We start from the raw sequence: 22,028 nt of genomic DNA, 5'->3' as shown, positions 1-22,028 counted from the left end.
TGTTTAAAACTCTCTCTTGGTGATAAAAAATAATTATGACAAATGGGTATATATAGGATAGAAGAAAACAACTCAAAAAACCCTAAAAACCCAGTAAAAAAAATAAAGAAACAGATGTTATCGTTACTGTACAACGTCCGACTGCTACAGTAACAGCGGTCGACCGCACTGTTCACGGACAGTTTCTGATTTTGGCAGTTTGTGGAAATTTGCATATCTAACTTTATAAAATTAATTAAAAATAGTAAATCAACTCCAAAAATCATGAAATTTTAATGGAAAGTTCTAGACATGTAGATAAACATGTTAGAGAAAGAATTTATGAAATATCACTTCCCATTTGATAGAAATAAATATTTGAACATAGATATATAGTTTCTGAAAAAACTGCTAAAAACTCGGTTTTGTAAATTCAATTAAAAATAACAAAACAACTCCAAAATTAGTAAAACTTGGAGAAATGTTTATATATATAAGTATAAATATGTAAATGAAGAAAATTTTCAAATCGTATTTTCCAATTGTGAAAACACATCAGTTTTGTAAAAACATGCACGAACATGAGCTTATTAAAAACTTGATTTTGTAAATTCAAATAAACATAACAAATTAATTCCAAAATTGATAAAACTTTGCTAAACATTTATAAACATGAAATTGAACATGTTAGAAAAAGATTTTCTCAAATTGAGTTTCTCATTTATGAAAACTCATGTATTTTGTAAGTGTGTCTAAAACATGAAAATGTGATATACATGAAATTTGATGTTTTGACATAAAAAATGTTTTAAAACCCTATGAAATGATTTTATGGACTTAATGAAATATATATACAATGATTGTTAAGTCCATAACCAAAACTTGTGTATATATATAACTATATATATAAAAACCAAATATGTGTGTGTATATATGATTGAGCTTAAAGTACTAACACACATAATATAAACACAAACTAATGTTACCCAAGCTTGATCTTGATCTTCATTGTAGCTCAACTTGATAAACTTTGTGGATGAAGCTTGGACTTGGATCTTCAACTTGAATTGCAAGGCTTCAACCACTATTCCGCCAACCTCCATTTGATATGATCGTTATGACGCAATTCCATCCATCCTCCAACGCGTTGTTTGTCTACAATAAATAAAAAACCATAAACACTAGACAAATAACATTAGTAGTAAATTATTTGTTAAACATCATCAAAACAAAGAGGCCAACAAAATTATCACAAAAATATTTCATCTCCTCCCTCCCCCTCCTCCTCCTCCTCATCATCCTCGTCAACGTCCTTCTCCTCTCCAATTCCCCTCTCCTCCCCTCCTCCGCCCTCCAGCTCCCTCTTCCCCGCCCTCCAGCTCTTCCACGAAGCCCCCCGCCCCGCCGACCTCACCTGCTACAACTCTGTCGTCTCGTCCTACCTACGCGCTGGGCACCTCGACCTCACTCGCATGCTCTTCCACGCGATTCCGGAGAGGAATGTGCTCACCTGGGCCCGCATGATCGATGGCATGAGTCTTTTGATAAATGCGCTCAATTGCCCGAGTCTGTTTCAGTCAGAGAATACAAAAGACAGCCTGGGAGATTGAAGTCAATCCCAGAAGATGATGGTTTGCAGGATATTAAGCCCACTTTATGTTCTCATTTCATATTTTGAAGAAGAGGAAGGAATCAGTCCAGCAAATTATGCTCAGTTACAAGGTAAAGTATTTGCATTACATATCAAACGTTCTGAAGACCCACTTCTCTCATTTCTTATATATTTTGCGTAATCCTTAGCAGATGCTGAGCTGAAATCTAGCCACATCCCTCTTGAGGCTGAGTTTAATTACATGAGAGATGTCCTAGATAAATCTGGATTTTGCGGAGGAGCAGAAGAATTCCTTGAAAGCATTATGGATGCATCACAGATCTCTACGCACGAAGCTGGGCTCATCGGAAGAGCGTGGGTGTAGTGAACCTCGATGCCAGATGAAGCTTGATGCGCCCACATGGAGCTCGATCCTAAGTGGGTCTCGTACTCACGGCGATGTCGAGATGTGTGAGTCCTCAATCAAGAACCTAATCGAACTCGACCCAAAAAGTTTTGGAGGCGGAGGAGGGGAGGAGAGGGGAATTGGAGAGGAGGAGGAGGAGGAGAGGGAGGGGATGAAATATTTTTTTGATAATTTAGGGTATAAATTTAATAATTTTGGGAGATAAGGGGTTAAAAGCAAATTTTCTCGCCGGAATTTTGAGAAAATTGTCTTATTGAAAAAAAGTAGGAGATTAAATGTCTTATCGTCGCCGGAGTTTCTAAAAATACCAAACTGACAAAATGATTCGTATAAAAATATCAATTTGGTATTTGAGCCTTTTTTTACCAAGGGGTAGTTTTCAGGCAGAAGGGCATTTTCGTCACTTCAGATTAAACTTGATATAACGTTGTTAAAGCAAATTCACACGGGGGGCAAGTTATTTATGCGCTCCGTTTTTGAAATTTGGTTCTGGCGGAACAAAATACCGAATCATAAATAAAAACCCGAGAGGGGCCCCACTTTCTTTTCTCTTTTGTCTTTTCCTTCGCTCCTCGTCATTTTCTTTCTTTAATTTCGCAATATAAAAAACCCTCTCGAATCGAATCGAAAATGGCCTTCAAGCCAAGAAGAGGTACGATGGCCTCGTCACTCCTCCTCTCGCAATCCCACGCCTTCCTCTTTCCGAACCCTAGCCCTAGATTCCCCAGGGCTTCCAAGTTCTCCATCAGGGCCGCGCCGATCGCAAGGCGGCGGCGGCGGCGGGGGCGGGCGACGAGGCCCCGACCCCTAGCCCTAGACCCCCGCGGAGAGGAAGTCCCTCGCCGTCGCGACGGCGAGCTGTTTCTTGGGCCTGGCGTCGTGGCTGATCAGGACGAGGAGCGAGGGGCCCGAGGTTTTGTGGAGGGGGCGGGGTCTACTTAAGGGGGGGGAGGGGAGGGGAGGGGGCTGGGAGGGCGGTGGAGGGCGAGGAGGTGGTCTGGAGGCAGAGGGAGGAGTACGTGGAGGCTGAGAAGGGAGAGGCAAAGAAGGTGACCGAGCTCCCGGGTTCAGCTTCTCGGCCGCCGGGCTGCTGTTCCCTTATCATCTTGGGGTTGCTCAGTGTTTGATTGACAAAGGCTACATTAAGGCGAGTCTTGTCCGATTTGTTTCAATCAGCACTGCATTTTGATGTGTGGGTATCGTTTTTTATTTTTGGGGATTATTTAGGCAGCGTGCTTCCGTGAAGTAATCAGTTGCATTACGAGACATGGATATCAGTGTTAGAATATAAAAATTAATTACAGCCGGGTGACCCCGGAATTTGTGTGCATATGTGGGCAACCACAAGGTTGTCGATCGTAATTATAGGAATTACCCTGAGCGTTGTTTTGCGTCGCGAACTCTAGTGTCATCCGTGTAATAACATCATACCTTACCTCGGGGTACTGGAATATAGTTAACCCTCGAACCTCAACATATAGGTTTCGTAGTTTTGGTGTCTTAGAAGGGGTCTTTAACATGTTATTAGTGCAAGTTCAAATCCGATCGGTCACGAATCTAGAACGGATTTACACTGCCTTTGTAGGAAGTATGAGCCACTATCTGCTAGTGCGGATGTCATCGCATCAGAGATGCTTAAACACTTAAGTTCGCTTGTTCCTTATGGTGTGAGCTTCTGGATCTCAGTTTGTGCCAATGATTGGCTGTTTGTCTTCCTGTCCAGCGAATGCTGCTCACCGTTGCCATTATTGAAATGTTTTACTCATTTATTTCTCATTCAAATTGCTAACGCGATCTGTGCTTAATGGTTCAGGAAACCACACCGTTAGCTGGATCATCTGCTGGTGCCATAGTCTGTGCGGTGATTGCTTCTGGAAAAAGTATGCAAGAAGCCCTACAGGCTACCAAGATTCTTGCTGAAGATTGCCGTCTTAATGGCACTGCATTTAGGCTAGGGGTATATGAGTTTGACCTAGTATACGCTATACAGTTTCTGAAATTCATAATATATAAGTTTCATAACTTTTGTCTAGCATCTTTTATACTGAAAAATCATTTAGAATTCATACTTTTCATTTAAATTTCCTCTCTTTCAATTCAAAAATTGTTTGAATTCATAAATTCATATTTAAAGGCTAAAGGTTTTTTTTTTCAATTCTTGTTTCATTTCCCCTAACAAGAAACCAGTATGCAATTTCATCAGGCAGTGTTGAGAGATATTCTCAATGAACTTCTACCAGATGATATACACGTCAGGTGCAATGGTCGGATTCGCGGTGAGCTTCCTTAATATTTGTTTTCTAGAGAATGCTTGTGATATATACATTTTGAAATAGAGACTAATGTTTGACACTGATACCCAAATTAGGTGTTTGTCAGAACTATCCTGGCGTTGCCTCTCGTTTCGTTTTAGTAAACTTGTCTGTTAAATTATAAGAGTGGATTGATTTTGTTAGTATTTTTAGCGCTGTCCTCTTATTTCAATTTTCTGTTACCTATATCTTTATACCACTAAGATCTCATCCGACCTGCATAATGCGATTTCCATTTAGCCTGGGTCAGTTGGCTCACCTTTCAATTCTTATTTTCTTCAAGTTTATGTTTTGAAATCATTGCGCTTTTTCGCCAGGATCCACTGTCTTATTCCCAGACATTGTTGCTTTGCTTCTTTCCTGCATTTGTACTTAGTCCTTGTGTGTCCTCAGACTTCTCTCCCTTTTACCTTCCCAAAAACATGATGCTTAACATATTCTAGTAATTTATTGTCTTGGGACAATCCATTTAATCTACAAATGAGGCCAGATTTACCGAATTAAGAATGTCATACTGCATGTTGTTTGTTTCTGCTGTACTACTGAATGCTAGTGGAGCACTGTCAAATATCAACTTTCTGTATTATGTTTGCTTTGTGTTCAAGGATTACTGCCTGCAATCTGATAATGTCAGATTTTCACTTTTCTTCGCTACAGTTGCAATCACTCAATTGTTTTGGAGGCCAAAAGGTTTACTTATCGATAAATTTGACTCTAAGGAAGACCTTATCAATGCACTATTCACCTCCTCATATATTCCAGGGTGTGTTACTGCTGAAATATGCTTCCAGCCCTTTTGCACAAACCATGTCATGAAGTAGAAAGTGTCAGCTAATATAATGTTTGATAGGTATCTAGCTCCAAGACCTGCAACAATTTTTCGCAATCGGTTGTGCGTTGACGGGGGTTTGACATTGTTTATGCCACCAACTTCAGCTTCAAAATCAGTAAGTAATCTCAACCAAAAGATGATGTGCGTTTCCAAATTTCTCTTTCAATATTTGTGGGTGCTTCTGTTTGCACATCGGTGAGTCCGATCTATTGCTTGAGGCAATCCTAGTGGAAGTGTTTCAAAATTTGCTAAAGCATGAAGACGTTAAATTGAATCTTACAATTATAACTTTATACTTCATCTGAAACAGAAGCTATTTAGAGCATGCTTGGAAACTTTGGATTATAATCCATTTGACTTATAATCCACAGATGGCTTATAAGTCAAGTGATTATAATCCAAAAATGTTTGGTAAATTTAGTGGATTACAATCCATTTTTAGTGGTAGAGTGTTTGATAAATGAATGGACTTATAATCCATACTTGTTCTCAAAATGACCAAAAAGGAGTTGGAAATAGAGAAAGAGGGCTTTGGAATTTTCTTAAATGCTAAGGGATAAGATGATCTTTTACTTGGTCAAACTATGTGGTTAATAAGCCAACAAAAAATAAGCTGGGTTTACCTAGCTTATTTTGTCATGACTTATAAGTTAAAATAAGATGTTTACCAAACATGTTTCAGTGCCTTGTAAGCCACAAAAAGTGACGTATAAGCCACTTTGAGCAGTTGCCAAACATCCTTTAATTCATATCTTAAAAACAAATTACAATTTCGTCAACTATCTCCATCATCCAGGTCCTTTCCCGGGTGTAGAATATGCAAAATTATTAAAACAGTTGAAAATTGACGAAATCACACATACACACAGTCAGGAAGAAAAAAAGGGTCACCGAGATTTACTTCTGATAAGTCCTTTCCGTGGGGTAGTACAAAGACATTTGATAAATAATGGAAAACTAGGGGAGAAAAACCAAAGCAACAAAAGGAATCACATCACCTTAGGATTCTTATTCATCAGAGCCCTAAACACCAAAAACGTGGGGAAGTTGGCATCAAAAGTAATTTTGGAAAATATCGTAGGTGTAGCTCATCACCACACTTTCCCCTTACATTGGAGGAGTTAACAAGTCCATCAAAAATAATGGAGTTGGGACCTAGCTTACTTCCCGTTTTAACACTTGCATCTGGTATTAAATCTTTCCTTGGGTATTAAATCTTTCCTTGGCTCTCCTGAAAAAGTAAAGAAGCTTGAATCCTCTAATTTACATTGGAACAGAACTCAAGAATCACCTTATTCTCATACTTATTTTTCCAATTTTCTTGTTATGAATAGCTAAATAAAATTCTAGTTTATCGAAAGTATTAAAATAGCACAATTCCCACTAAGAACCCATTCAGTTGGACCTAAAATCTTTTCACACTGCAGGTTCTTGTCTGTGCTTTTCCAGCAAACAGAATAGGATTGAGAGGGATTGGAATCAGTCCAGACTGCAATCCAGAAAACAGAGCTACTCCAAGACAGGTATATGTTACTTTTGGTTGTTGATTATATTCAGGCATAGTATATGATTTCTAAATGTTTTCAAGAGAAACTAAATGCTCGCTTCTACTAATTTCCAGCTCTTAAGCTGGGCACTAGAACCTGCAGAAGATGAAATGCTGGACAAATTCTACGAGCTTGGATATTTAGATGCGTCTGTATGGGCTGATCAGAATCTTGTGGAAACGACTGTAACTGATGAAGAAAATAGCAGTCCATGAGTAAAACTAGTGATAAATTCACATTATAAGATACCGACTTTAGATTCTCTTTATCGATCTCTTTGAAGCCTCATACTTGGAAATAGAAACTGAAAACATTTAAAAGATACTTGGAAATAGAAACTGAAAACATTTAAAAGATACCGACGTCAGAAGTTCAACAGCATTGAGGAGTTCTCTAGATTGGAGGGAAAAGGCTAATAATCTGTGAGAGCACCCGAAAATTCTTTTCTGTCAGTTTGTTTACATCAAAATTGTATGTATCTATGTGGTTGAGTTGTTCTAACAATCTAAGGAAACCCCAATTATTGCTTGGGAGTTTGTAATGAGCCCCCCGGATTTGTTGTAATATGGCTCGAAACTGTGCGGAGTTCAAAATGGGCACAATTTTTGAATATTTTTGTTTGTTTTGACCCAATGGTAAATAATTTTTTGAGTTCGAATTCATAATTTCATGGGTTATATTCTAAGAATTTTTGATTTTTTATCATTTTGATCAAGTGCCAAATAATTTTGTGGAGCTTAAAATTCAAGATTTCATAATATATAACTTGTGATTTTGGTCTCTTTTAGTTCGTTTCAACCTAATGACAAGTGTTTTTGTGGAGGTTAAGATTCATAATTTCAAGAGTTATTAACCATGTGTTTTGAACTTATTTTTATTAGTTTTGACCTGATAGCACATAAATTTTTGGAGTTTAAAATTCATGGTTTCATGAGCTATAACACATTTTGTCTCATGTTGTTCGTTTTGACCCAATGACAAGTATTTTTGTAGATTTTAAAATTTACAATATTATGAGTTATAACCCTTAATTTTTGTGCATTTTAGTTCGTTTTAACCAATGGTAAATAATTTTTCACATTCAAAATTCACCATTTCAATAGTTAAATACAATGATTTTTGTATGTTTTTGTTCATTTGGACCCAATAGAAAATAAGTTTGCGGAGTTTATAATTCATGTTTTATGAGCTATAATTCACGATTTTTTAATTTTTTAATTTGTTTTGACCTAATGACAAATAATTTGTGGAGTTCAATACGTCACAATTTCATTAGTTATAACCCATAAATTTTGTGCATTTTTGTTCAGTTTGATCCAATGGTACGTAATTTTGCAGGGTTTAAAATTCACGATTTAAAGAGTTATAACCAACAATTTTTGTTTATTTTTGTTCGTTTCGATCCAATGAAAAATAAGTTTATAGAGTTAAAAATTCACGATTTTTATCAGCTATAACAAACAATTTTTGAATTTTTTGCTTGCTTCAACTCAATGACAAATAATTTTATGGAGTTCAAAATTCATAATTTTATGAACTATAGCCCATATGTTTTTGATTTTTTTTGTTTTTGACCAAATGGCAAATAATTTTGTGGAGTTGAAAATTCACGTTTTCATGATATTTAAGCCACGATTTTTTGCCATTTTAGTTTATTTTGATCCAATGAGAAGTATTTCTGTGGAGTTCAAAATAAAATTTTCATGAGCTTAACTCACGATTTTTGTGCATTTTCGTTCATTTTACCCAATGGTATATAATTTTGCAGAGTTTATAATTCACGATTTCAAGAGCTATAACCTACGACTTTTGTCCATTTTAATTTATTTCTACCTAATGACAAGCAATATTTTAGAATTTAAAATTCACAATTTCACGAGCTTTAACCATCGGTTTTGAAATTTTTTTATTCGCTTTGATCTAATGGCATATACTTTTATGGTGTTCAAACTTCATGATTTCCTGAGCTATGACCGACACTATTTTTTCATTTTGTTCGTTTTGTCTCTGTGAAATTGTTTGCATATGAGTTGAAACTACAAATAATGATCAAAAACAGTGAATTATAGCTCATAAAATTTTTAATTTTAGGCACTACAAAATTATTTGCAAAAGGGGTCATAATGACTAAATATGGCTATATACTGTGGGTCATAGCCCATTAATTTGTGAATTTTGGCCTATACGAAATTATTTGCTAATGGTCGAAATAACTCAAAATGTTAAAAAATCGTGGGTTTTAGCTCATGAAATCGTGAATTTTGACCTCCATGAAATTATTTCCTTATGAGTCAAAATGATTAAAAAGGGTAAATAATCATGAGTTATAACTCATAAAATTATGAATTTGGATCTCATGAAATTATTTGTCAACGGGTCGAAATGATTGAAAATAGCTAGGAATAGTGGGTTATACCTCACAAAATTGTGAAAATTGGCCACTGCAAAGTTATTTCCAGGAGTCAAAATGACTAAAAATGGCTAGAATCATGGGTTATGGCTCATGAAATCATGAAATTTGGTCTTCGTTAAATTATTTGCTAATAGGTCGAAACAACTAAAAATGAAAAATAATCACGGGTTATAGCTCATGCTATCATGAATTTTGGCCTCGTAAAATTATTTGTCAGTAGATCGAAATGAATTAAAATAACAAAAAAACCATGGGCTGTAGATAACGAATTCTTGAATTTTTTTCTAGCAAAATTATTTACCAATGGGTTGAAATAACTAAAAATGGTCAAATATTGTAGGTTTATTTCTCATGAAATTGTTAGTTTGTCCTTCACGAAATTATTTACCAAAATGTGAAAATAACTAAAAATGGCCAATAATCGTGCATTATAGCTGTTGAAATCATGAATATTGGCCTCTACGAAATTATTTGCCTATGGGTCAAACTACTAAAAATAGCAAAAAATTATAGGATATAACTCATGGAATCATGAATTTTAGCCATTGTGAAATTATTTGCGAAGGGGTCAAAATGACTAAAAATGGCCACTAACTACTCTTGGGTAATAGCTCATTAATCGTGAATTTTTACCTCCATAAAATTATTTGTCAACAGGGTGAAATGACTAAAAATGACAAAAAATGACCAAAAATCATGGGTCATAACTCACAAAATTATGAATTTTAGCCACTGCAAAATTATTTGCTATAGATCAAAATGATTAAAAATGGTAACAAACTATGTGTTATGGCTCATAAAATCATGAACTTTGGCTGTCACACCCCGGACCCGCGGGTCCGTTGGCGCGTGCAAGCCGTGAGACTAGGGGTGCATTCGGTCCGGATACGGCTCGGATATGATGCTTACCATATCCATATCCGCTTACCCATCTCGAATACGGATACGGATACGGATATACCTCGGTAAGAAAATTTATAACCATATCCGCTAAAAATCAGATACGGTTACGGATATACATTCGGATATATAAGCGGATATGCATGCGGATACAAAACAGATATGAGAAAACTAGATAGTATTGAGAAAACCATAGTTCATGTGATACAAAAGAGTTCGTTAATATATCCATTATAACTAAAAAGTTAAGATTAGACATCTTGATCATCAAAATTAACCACAAATCAATAATCTAAGAATCGAAACTATCGTAAGAGTATGACTAATATGTTGTAACGCCCCGCCCCGGAATCCCGGAGTCGGTACGCTATTAGATCTGATGGACTGGCCTCACAAACCGCCCCGGAATCCCGGAGTCGGTACGCTATTAGATCTGATGGACTGGCCTCACAAACCACCACATGTCATTTCAGCATGTTTTTGTCCTCACTCACGCGCTCCTTGAAAAACTTCCCAGGGGGTCACCCATCCTAGAATTTCTCCAGGCCAAGCACGCTTAACTTTGGAGTTTCTAAGAGTTGGGTTTTCGAAAAGAAGATGCATCTTGGTGGTATGAGTATTCCAATCAAATCTATCAATAATCACATCACCCTCTCAAGGGTTAGGGTATTACAAACTCCCCCACTTAAACTCACAACGTCCTCGTTGTGCCAAATCATATCATCCAAGACCGTACCATCCGTGTGAGATTCTAGAGGTGGCTCCTACGGCCTCAAGAGGTGGCTCCCGCCCTCTCGACGTAGCACTTTGCGCCGTATAGCACTTAGCTCTCACAATTCCGGTTGGCTTGGCTCTGATACCATTTGTAACACCCCGCCCCGGAATCCCGGAGTCGGTAGGCTATAAGATCTGATGGACTGGCCTCACAAACCATCACATGTCTTTTCAGCACGTTTTGTCCTCACTCACGCGCTCCCTGGAAAACTTCCCAGGAGGGTCACCTATCCTAGAATTTCTCCAGGCCAAGCACGCTTAACTTTGGAGTTTCTAAGAGTTAGGTTCCCGAAAAGAAGATGCATCTTGGTGGTATGAGTATTCCAATCAAATCTATCAATACTAATCACATCACCCTCTCAAGGGTTGGGGGATTAGACATCTTGATCATCAAAATTAACCACAAATCAATAATCTAATAATCGAAACTATCGTAAGAGTATGACTAATATGTATTCAGATATTTCGGATACGGATACGGATATTTTACTACAAAACCATATCCATAACCATATCCTATCGGTTATAAATTTGAGTAACCATATTCGTATCCTAACGGATACAGTTATGGATATTTCATCGGATACGGATACAGTTTAGCACCCCTACGTGAGACCCATTGAGTGTAACGTGCTGTTTGGCTCAAACCACTGCCAAAATCGACTAGCCTATGTTACACTTGAGTCTTTAGCTTCACTATATAAATGCCTCAATTACTCACATTCCCACCGATGTGGGACTAAACCTTTCCCTTGAAAATGTCGTTGTCAATCACGTGAGATGTCACATTGGCCTTCTCGAAATTATTTGTCAACGGGTCTAAACGACTAAAAATGACAAAAATCGTGGAATATAGCTCAAGATATCGTGATTTTAAGCATCCGTAAAATTATTATCTAATGGGTCGAAACAACTAAAAATATCAAAGAATCATGGGTTATTGATCACAAAATTGTAAATTTTTTCTTGCGAAATTATTTGCCAATGGGTCGAAACAACTAAAACTAGCCAGAAATCTCGTTATTGCTCATGAAATAGTAAAATTTTGACTACGCAAAATTATTTATCAATGGGTTAAAATGACTAAAAATGACTAATAACCATGAATTATAGCCCATGAAATAGTGAGTTTTGACCTTTATAAAATTATTTGCCTATGTGTCATAAAATACTAAAGATGAGCAAATATTGTAGATTCTAGCTCATGAAATATTGAATTTTGACAACTACAATACTATTTGTAAAGAGGTCGAAATGGCTTAATATAGCCCAAAATCATGTATTATAGTTCATGAATCGTGAATTTTGGTCTAAGTGAAATTATTTGGGAACAAGTAAAGAAACTAAAAATAATAAATAATCATGGGTTATACCTCATGAAATCGTTAATTTTGGCTCCCATGAAATTATTTGCCAATGGGTTCGAATGACTAAAAATAACCAAAAATAGTCGGTTATTGCTCATAAAATCATGAATTATGGACTATGTAAATTTATTTACTAATCAGTTAAAATGACTAAAAATGGCTAATAAGTGTGTTTTATAGCTCATAAAATCATGAGTTTTGACATGCGCGAAATTATCTACTAATAGGTTGTAACTACAAATGGCCAAAATTTATAGGTTATAGCTCATAGTATCATGAATTTTTGCCACTATAAAATAATTTGCATAGGGTCAAAATGACTAAAATGGCTCAAAATCTTAAATTATAGCACAAAAAATCATGAATTTTAGTTTCCACAAATTATTTACTAATGGGTTGAAACAACAAAAATAACAAAAAATCATGGGTTATTTCTCATCAAATTAGGAAACTTGACCTCCATACAATTATTTGCTAACTAAATGACTAAACATGCTAAATAATTATGAGTTATAGCTCATAAAATCATGAGCTATAGCCTTCGTGAAATTATTCACCAACGTCTAAACGACTAAAAACAGTAAATAATAGTCGGTTGTAGCTCATAAAATCGTGAATTTTGGCATTCGTGAAATTTTTTACCAATATGTTAAAATGTCTAAAAATGACCAATAATCAGGCACTATAGCTCTTTAAATCGTGAACATTAGCCTTCACAAAATTATTTACTTATGGATAAAAAATCGTGGATTTTAGCTTATGAAATCATGAATTCTAGTCTCCATGAAATTATTTGCTAACAAGTCAAAATGATTAAAAAGGGTAAATAATCGTGGATTATAACTCATAAAATCTTAAATTTTGACCTCCACAAACTTATTTGCTAATGGATTAAACTGATAAAAAATGGCAAAAATTATGCATTTTACCTCATGAAAGCGTGAATATTGGCCACTACAAAGTTGTTTGCCAGGGTTGAAATGATTGAAAATGGATAGAAACAATTAGTTATGTCTCACGAAATCATAAACTTTGGCCTCCATAAAATTATTTTTCAATAGGTCAAAACAATCTAAGTGACAAATAATTGTGGGTTATAGCTCATATTGTCATGAATTTTGGCCTCACAAAATTATTTTGTAATGGGTCGAAAGGAATAAAAAGAGGAAAAAAATTATGGGTTATAGATAATGAATTCATGATCTCCCCCATGAAATTATTTGTCAATGGGTCGAATCAACTAAAAATTGTTAAATATCATTGGTTTATAGCTCATGAAATCGTTAATATTGGTCTTCATGAAATTATTTGCTAACGGGTGAAAATGAAGAAAACTGGCCAAAAATTGTGCATTATAGATCTTGAAAATCATCAATATTAGCCTCTGCAAAATTATTTGTCTATGGGTGTTTGGTGGAAAATTTGTAGTAAAAAGAATAAAAGAAATTTGATTTGTATTCTCTTGATCTCGATTACAATTGAATTTCCTGATTACAAAAGAGAGGAGAATTGATCTGAATTCTCCCCTTTGTTTAAATATGGGTTCTTCACAGTAGCGATGAGATGCCTCACTCGAATGCTTACGTCAAGTTTGCTTCTCGTTGACGATCCGAACATCTTATTTCACTGGAACGGTATCTTCTCCTCACGATTTGATGCTGTGGAGGACTTGCGTGGTAAGTTCAAAACTCTGAACGAATTGATAACTCAGAGCGAGTTTAAACTCTTATAAAAGAGTTGATTGATCTTAACCGTAATTGGTTAGACAAGCCAAGCATGAAGATAGCCCCAAGAATCTATTGTCGAGAAGATGATCCGACGAAGCCGATCTCTAGATCTCCAAAATTCTCAAAAGATCCAAAGATATCTCCCCCTCCTCCAAAACTCCAGCCTCAGGATCTCTTCTTTGCTGCCGAGGAGAAGGATCCAAACTAAGCTGATTTCTTAGTTATTTATAAGGGATTAAGGGGTGTAACCGCCTCCTTAATTCGCTCCTAAGTGAGGCTTATGGGATGTAACCGCCCCTTAACTCACTCCTGAGTGGAGTTGTGATCCCCTCAGATCAAGGGAAACAGTTTTGAAACCGTTCAGCTCGTGTTTGAACGAGTCAAACACAAAATCCGTATTCTGACGTGAATTCTGCGTTCAAACGCAGTGTCTGGAAGCTTGAACGCAGCGTCTGGAAGCTCAGACACAGCGTCTGGAAGCTCATTTGCAGCAATTGGAAGCTGCGTTTGTAGCGATTTGGAAGTTGCGTTGACAGCTTTTGGAGAGTGCGTTTGCGGTCGAACATGAGCTGCGTTGGTAGCTGGATCTGAGCTGCGTTTGTAGCGTTTGGAGCTGAATGTGAGTTACGTTTGCACTGCGTCAGCGGCTGTGAACGTGATACGTCTTGATGCTGGTGCGGGGAGGATTTCTGTGTCTTGATTTGAAGAGACAGTCAATTTGTAGTCTCTTTCTGTCAAAACGTTGCAAAGATCGTTATTTTATAATCTTTGCTTTAGCTCTTTGATATGTGAGAGTCGTCAGATTGTAACTCCCGATGTTGATTATGAAGGCTATTGATTAGAGCTTTCATCAGTTATTGTGAAGATCGTCAGATTGTAACCTTCATCGATCTACATGAAAGTCTTTAAATTGTAGCTTTCTGAAAGCTGTCAAATTATAACTTTCATCATCGCTGTTTGATGGGGATCATCTATTTGCAGTGATTTTTAGACAGCCTACAATGGGTCAAATCTACTAAAATGGTAAAAAATCGTAGGTTATAGCTCATGAAATTGTGAATTTTTGCCACTATGAAATTATTTGTAAATTGGTAAAAAGGACTAAAAATAGTAAAAAAAAGGGTTATAACTCATGAAATTGCGAATTTTTGCCCATGTGATGTTATTTATTGTGATGCCCCTGGTTTCAATAAGGCTGCAGTCCAAGGTGAAACTAAGAATGTCAAACCTGTCATGCACTACACCGTGTAATAGCATGTTTCATCATCATAGTTACTATTTATCTAGTAGAATCAACAACAGGTGTAGGTACAAAACAGGCTAGAGAAAATATACAGAAGACATACTAAACGACAAATATTCTGAAGAAATTATCACCACTGAAATAAATAGACAAATCTCTGAGAGAAATAACATCTGACTGAATACAAGTGTCTCGACATAGGAAATCAAATGAAATGACAGTTAGGCACATTGCCTTTACAAAACTATGTAGGCAATAAAAATTGCCTTTAAATCCTTATCAGAGAAGTTCAGAACAAAACTGCTAAAACCTCACCCGAAATAGCAAAAGAGGGGAAAACGCAGATATCTCCCAAACCGTAAGGAATTTGGCGAAACGGAGGAAGCGAACCGAAGCCTTCAGCTCGGTTCGGATGACTCCATCTCGTCGAGATAGGCGATTTTCATATATAACTCGTCCAATTCCGACTTACGGTTTGAAAGTTACGGCTTATTCTTCAATCCATGCTCAGCAGCTCGCCTGCAACTCGAATCTGCCTGCAGTCCCAAATCCGCCTGCAGACCCAAGTCTGCCTGCTCGCCTGCAACTCGAAATTCGCCTGCAGTCCCAAATCCGCCTGCAGACCCAAGTCTGCCTGCGCACCTGAGCTCGCCTGCAAACCCAGTTCGCCTGCTAGCTCGCCTGCAGACCCAAGTCCGCCTGCACCCAAGTCCGGCAAACCCAGTTCGCCTGCAAGCTCGCCTACAGACCCAAGTCTGCCTGCAGTCCTAAGCTCGCCTGCAGACCCAAGCTGCAGACTCGCCAGCTCACTGTCAACTGCCCACTTGGAGTATGGGAGAGTTACATCAGTGGTCAAATCCCACAAATCAAGGGAGAGGGCACAATACTCCAGGCCCGTCAGATGGTCGTCCACAGTACGAATGAGCGGACAGGCGTCGAAATAGCCTGCACCCTCATAAATGCGGCTCACCTCAGTTGTCCAGGTGAAGGGATGAGAGCCGCCAACGCTCGGTGGTTGGTCAGATCCACGCAAGCATCTGACAGCCGTTGTCACGCATACGAGGAGGGGCTTTCCCACTCCTATGTAGCGTGATGCAGAGCACAGCTCTTCGAATGACCATTGACGGTACGAATGAACAGCAGGACGTCTCCGAACAACGTGTGGTCACATCCCATAATTCAAGGAGCAGTCAAGCTATCTCCCTCTCTCCCTCACATGGTCAAATCCCATGAATCAAGGGATAGCCCATGCCATCCCTTGCCTGTTAAAACCCATCTTCAGCAGCATGAAGAAGGAGATTGGCCGTTGCATATTCTGCTGGCTAATCTCCCAAAGGTTGAACCTGGACCTTTGCCAAAGGCTCCCTCATTTGAGAACTGAAGCTCCGGCTCCGGCATCAACTTCGATCTTCGGAAGAATCAAATTTTCACCCTACAGAAGATGGCGACCACAGTGGGAGAATCCGTTCATTCAGATGAATTGGTGGTGGCGCAGTCTGACGAAGTTGCTGCAGGGACTACTGTTGAGTCCCTTGTGATCAAATTCGAAGGGTACTTACAATCGTCCTCTTCTCGCAGCAATACATCTCGCGATGGTTGCAGAGTCGTGCGGGTGGCCCAGCCCCAAGAGGCTGAGGCAACCAAGCCTGAGGGATCTACCCAAGCCGAGGCAGGGGGTTCTTTTCCCCCCGAACCAGTTGAGGCCGAGCCGAGATTCGAGAATGCAGGTCTAGGGGCTGCTGAATGGGTCGATGAACGATCCTCGCAGACCCCTGTGCAAGAGGAATCAACCATTTGTGTCGACGCAGAATACGCCTCCGTCGTCGACATGAACGCTCCTCGTTCAAAAAGATCCAAACAGCGGCGACGAAAAGCTCTTGCTCGTCTTGAGGCATAATCCCTCATCCCCCACGACAGCCTGAATTATTATTCAGGCTTGAAAGGAATCAACCCCTTGAGCCAGGTTCCCAGTACGGGCGAACCGCTCAAATCGGGCAAGCCTATCAGTTTAGGCGAACCCATCTCTTCGAGCCAGGTTCCCAGTTTCGGCGAACCGCTCAAATCAGGCAAGTTTAACGGTTTAGGCGAGCCCCACTTCTTGAGCCAGGTTCCCGGTTATGGCGAACCGCTCAAATCAGGCGAGCTTAGCAGTTTAGGCGAGCCCATCTCTTTGAGCCAGGTTCCCGATTTTGGCAAACCGCTCAAATCGGGCAAGCCTAGCAGTTTAGGCGAGCCCAACCACTTGAGCCAGGTTTCTATTTTTGGCGAACCGCTCAAATCGGGCGAGCCTAGCAGTTTAAGCGAGCCCCACTCTGTGAGCAAGGTGCTCAATTTTGGCGAACCAAGGGCACCTGGCGAACTCTGCAGTTTAAGAGGGCTTCGTCAAACAAGCGAACTTCACCAAGCTCGCCTGACGGCCCAAGATCGCCAGAAAGGCGAAGCAACAGCTCGCCAGACAGGCGCAGGCACACTGTGCCAATCTCGCCTGACGGGCGAACCTCGCCAGCATGAACCTCGCCAACACGCTCACGCCCAAATGGGGGTGGCCACCTCGTTTGCCTGCACGGGTCTGACGTCCGTCTCTGACGACGACGACGATTGCTCAGCAGTGGCAATGTCGGAGACTTCAAGCTCAGTTCAGGGCAAGCACACAAATGTGCACATGACTGACATCCCTGAGGAGATGTCTAGGAGGCTCGACGAGCAACAAGCAACCATCGACTCCCTGAAGGAGATGTTGGAGCAGCTCCTGAGCGAGAAGAAGAGGAAGAGAGAGAGGACTTCGCGGGCTTCGCATAAATCCTTGAAGCACAAAGAGCGGGTGCCTACTCCTTCTCACTCCTCATCCGAGTCATCTAGAGGAGCGTCATCTTCGGGCCATAACCCAAGAGACAAGAGGTTTGACGATCTCCAAAGTCAACTCGATGCCTTGAAGCTCCAGAAGCATGTGAACAAGCTGGGGGTTGTCAGACCGTATCCAATTGAATGGGATGCGGTCTCCTACCCGGCAAAGTTCGAGCCGCTGGACCTCCTGCAGCTCAATGGAAAGGGTTCTCCTACCCAGCACATCTACTACTTCCAGGCGCAAACTGGACACATAGTGGGAAACGATCCCATTATGACTCGACTGTTCATTGGTACCCTCAAGGGGGTCGCTTTTGAATGGTTTCGCAGATTGGAGCCTGGGTCCATCACCTGCTGGAAGGACATGGAAAGGCTCTTCGTGGCCAGATTCTTCGATGATGACACAGAAGTATCTATGGCCACCCTGCTAACTGTGAAGCAGAGGAAGACAGAGTCTGTAAGCAGCTTTGTCAAGAGATTCAGAAACCGATCGTTGCATTCCCGCGATCGAGTTTCCGAGGCCACGCTCATCGAGATGTGCCGGAACAATCTCTCCATCAGCGTTCTGTCCAATATGGGCGCTGTTGAAGCTCGCTCATGGAAAGACTTACTCCGCCAAGGAGAACAAGTCGAGAGCATGCTCAAGCATATGGGTGACGAAGACCCGCATGAATTTCGAGGGTATGATGACCAAGATGCCTTGGTAGTGGAGACCGATCCCTCATATCCTCCAAATTTCCCCCGCTGATCCTCTTCAATAGGACGGCGGGCCCACACTCCAACTGGTGCACGAGTTTAAACTGCTCCCTTACCACTCCGACAAGTACACGAGTATAAACTGCTTCTTCTGATCCTCCAACTGGTATAAGAGGTTAAACTATTCCCTACGCTTCCACTTCTTGAGCCAGGTTCCCAGTACGGGCGAACCGCTCAAATCAGGCGAGCCTAACAGTTAGGCGAGCCCCACTTCCTGAGCCAGGTTTCCATTTATGGCGAACCGCTCAAAACGGGCGAGACTAGCAGTTCAGGTGGGCTGCATCAAACTCTCACTTGGTCAAACCTTCAGATAGTTAGGACCAAAGCCACAATCCCCCGCCAATCCTCTTCAATAGGATGGCGGGACCCCCACTGTCACGTTAACAGTTACCTCTGACAAATCAACTTACCAGTCCTCTTCAATAGGATGGTAGGTCCATAGAGTTGCTCAAATCGCGATAAACTCCCACTGTCATGTTAACGGTCACCTCTGACAAATCAACTTACCAGTCCTCTTCAATAGGATGGTAGGTCCATAGAGTTGCTCAAATCACAATAAACTCCCACTGTCATGTTAACACTACACCTCTGACAAAACGAGGTTAAACTGCTCCCTTAAATCCAAACGCCTCGAAAGGCTAAGGATAGAGGAGAAATTTTAGCATTGAGCCTAAGAGAGACTCCTCGACAACTTACCATGCTAAGGGCAAGAGCATGGCTAGTCCAACTCAAACGGCAGTTGGTAAAGACAAATCAAGTCCGTTGATAGCTGAGGGTTTGCTCAAAATCCTAGAAGGCGATCATCAGCTGCGAGTGAAGAGCAGGGATCACTTTACGGGACTTCATATCCAAAGTGTTCCAGACCCCATGCGGCCTGATTCAGGTCTGAAAACTTTGGAGGGGGTTTTGTAGGCAATAAAAATTGCCTTTAAATCCTTATCAGAGAAGTTCAGAACAAAACTGCTAAAACCTCACCCGAAATAGCGAAAAAGGGGAAAACGCAGATATCTCCCAAACCGTAAGGAATTTGGCAAAACGGAGGAAGCGAATCGGCTTGGTTCGGATGGCTCCATCTCGTCGAGATAGGCGATTTTCATATATAATTCGTCCAATTCCGACTTACGGTTTGAAAGTTACGGCCTATTCTTCAATCCATGCTCAGGAGCTCGCCTGCAACTCAAATTCGCCTGCAGTCCCAAATCCGCCTGCAGACCCAAGTCTGCCTGCTCGCCTGCAACTCGAAATTCGCCTGCAGTCCCAAATCCGCCTGCAGACCCAAGTCTGCCTGCGCACCTGAGCTCGCCTGCAAACCCAGTTCGCCTGCTAGCTCGCCTGCAGACCCAAGTCCGCCTGCAGTCCCAAACTCACCTGCAGACCCAGTTCGCCTGCAAGCTCGCCTGCAGACCCAAGTCTGCCTGCAGTCCTAAGCTCGCCTGCAGACCCAAGCTGCAGACTCGCCAGCTCACTGTCAACTGCCCACTTGGAGTATGGGAACAGTTACATCAGTGGTCAAATCCCACAAATCAAGGGAGAGGGCACAATACTCCAGGCCCGTCAGATGGCCGTCCATAGTACAAATGAGCGGATAGGCACTGAAACAGCCTGCACCCTCATAAATGCAGCTTACCTCACTTGTCCAAGCAGAAGGGAGGGCCGCCGGCGCTCAGTGAGTTGGCCATATCCACTCGAGTATCTGACAGCCGTTGTTACGCATACGAGGAGGGGCTTTCTCATTCCTAAGTGACGTGATGTAAAACATGGCTCCTCGAATGACCGCTCCTGTTGCAGGTGAACAACAGGATATCTCTGAATGACGTGTGGTCACATCCCATAATTCAAGGAGCAGTCAAGCTGTCTCCCTCACGTGGTCAAATCCCATGAATCAAGGGATGGCCCATGTTATCCCTTGCCTATTAAAACCCATCTTCAGCCAGCATGAAAGGGGGATTGGCTGTTGCATATTCTGCTGGCTAATCTCCCAAAGGTTGAACCTGGACCTTTGCCAAAGGCTCCCTCATTTGAGAACCGAAGCTCCGGCTCCGGCATCAACTTCGATCGGATCGTCCAAGGGAAGCAGACTCGGCACGAGCACCGAGCGAGGCGTCCTATCGCCACCGAGGAACCCACGTTAAACAAGGAGGGCCTTTTCCTCCGCTTCTGTTGTAAACATTTGATTTGTTAGTTTGTAATAAGCTTTCTTATAAATACAAACGAAACTCCTTCCTTCGGAAGAATCAAATTTTCACCCTACAAACTAGAATGATAACTCAAATGTTCATAAACACATCTACTGTGGAGTTCTGACATAAACTATTAACAATATAGATAAATAACTGCTAGATCAATTCCATCAACCCACGGCTCTCCGTGCACCTGGCTTGTTACTGGAAAGGGGGGAATAACGAGCGTCAAGAGCTAGCGAGTAACATCTCAACCAACTCTAAGGGGAAGGGCTAAAAGAAAGAAAAATAGCTGTTAATACATATAGATAGTCAATCATCTACTCCGAAATAAAATGGTGGTTTGATATTTAGAAATTTACAACAGAGCATATGTACGTCTCCCGTTAGCTCAAATTAAAAATAGCTAAATACCAAATCCCAAAAAAAACTACAACGTGGAGCAATAAAGAAATATAGCTCCATCTCCAACCATAATATCAATGACCTAAAAAAAACTACAACGTGGAGCAATAAAGAAATATAGCTCCATCTCCAACCATAATATCAATGACCTGTCAGATGTCAAATACGTGCCCAACTCGTGGACTGAAATAGGTAAATGTCCAATACATGAACTGTAAAAGCTTAAAGTCCAACACAGGGACTGTAATGGATTATAGTCCAACACGAGGACTTTAATGGATTATAGTCCAACACGAGAACTTTAATGAATTATAGTCCAATACGAGGACTTCAACATGAAAGTAATATAAAAAAAGCAGCATATTTACTACTCACTCTCGTGTCTCGGTGAGTGAATCTAAAACTTGTGTCCGTAGTCAACTCATGTACACAAATCCCAGTGTATTATAATCTCATATAACCTAGGTGTCTCGCCAGCCACACAAACTTATGTAACAACATGAACATGCAGAAAATTCCCCAGCGGTCGACCGTGAAGAGACAGAAACCTTTTCTACATGTTTCTGCTCCTCGAGGTTGATTCAAAAGCCATTATGCGACGATTCTATATACTACAAATCCTATATACATAATTTAGCATTTCTAGAATATGTAAAAAAATACAATCTAATCACTATAGACAAAAAGAAACCTTTTTAAACACATGTATGCATGTCGACACGTTTAAAAAC

General features: G+C 40.4%; 1 protein-coding gene across 1 annotated transcript; it reads left to right on the top strand.

The window, feature by feature from the left end:
* Positions 2,628–7,313, top strand: LOC109847934 (patatin-like phospholipase domain-containing protein 4). Its single transcript, XM_020417164.1, is given in 9 exon segments — positions 2,628–2,649; positions 2,889–3,050; positions 3,053–3,144; positions 3,811–3,954; positions 4,201–4,273; positions 4,967–5,072; positions 5,160–5,256; positions 6,569–6,664; positions 6,763–7,313. Coding segments are annotated over 9 exon segments (933 nt in total). The 3' UTR covers positions 6,904–7,313.

Source organism: Asparagus officinalis, chromosome 7 (assembly GCF_001876935.1).
Source record: "Asparagus officinalis chromosome 7, Aspof.V1, whole genome shotgun sequence".
NCBI classification, from domain to species: Eukaryota; Viridiplantae; Streptophyta; class Magnoliopsida; order Asparagales; family Asparagaceae; genus Asparagus; species Asparagus officinalis.
The sequence above is the reverse complement of the archived record's forward strand: the minus strand, read 5'-3'. Positions and strand labels throughout refer to the sequence as shown.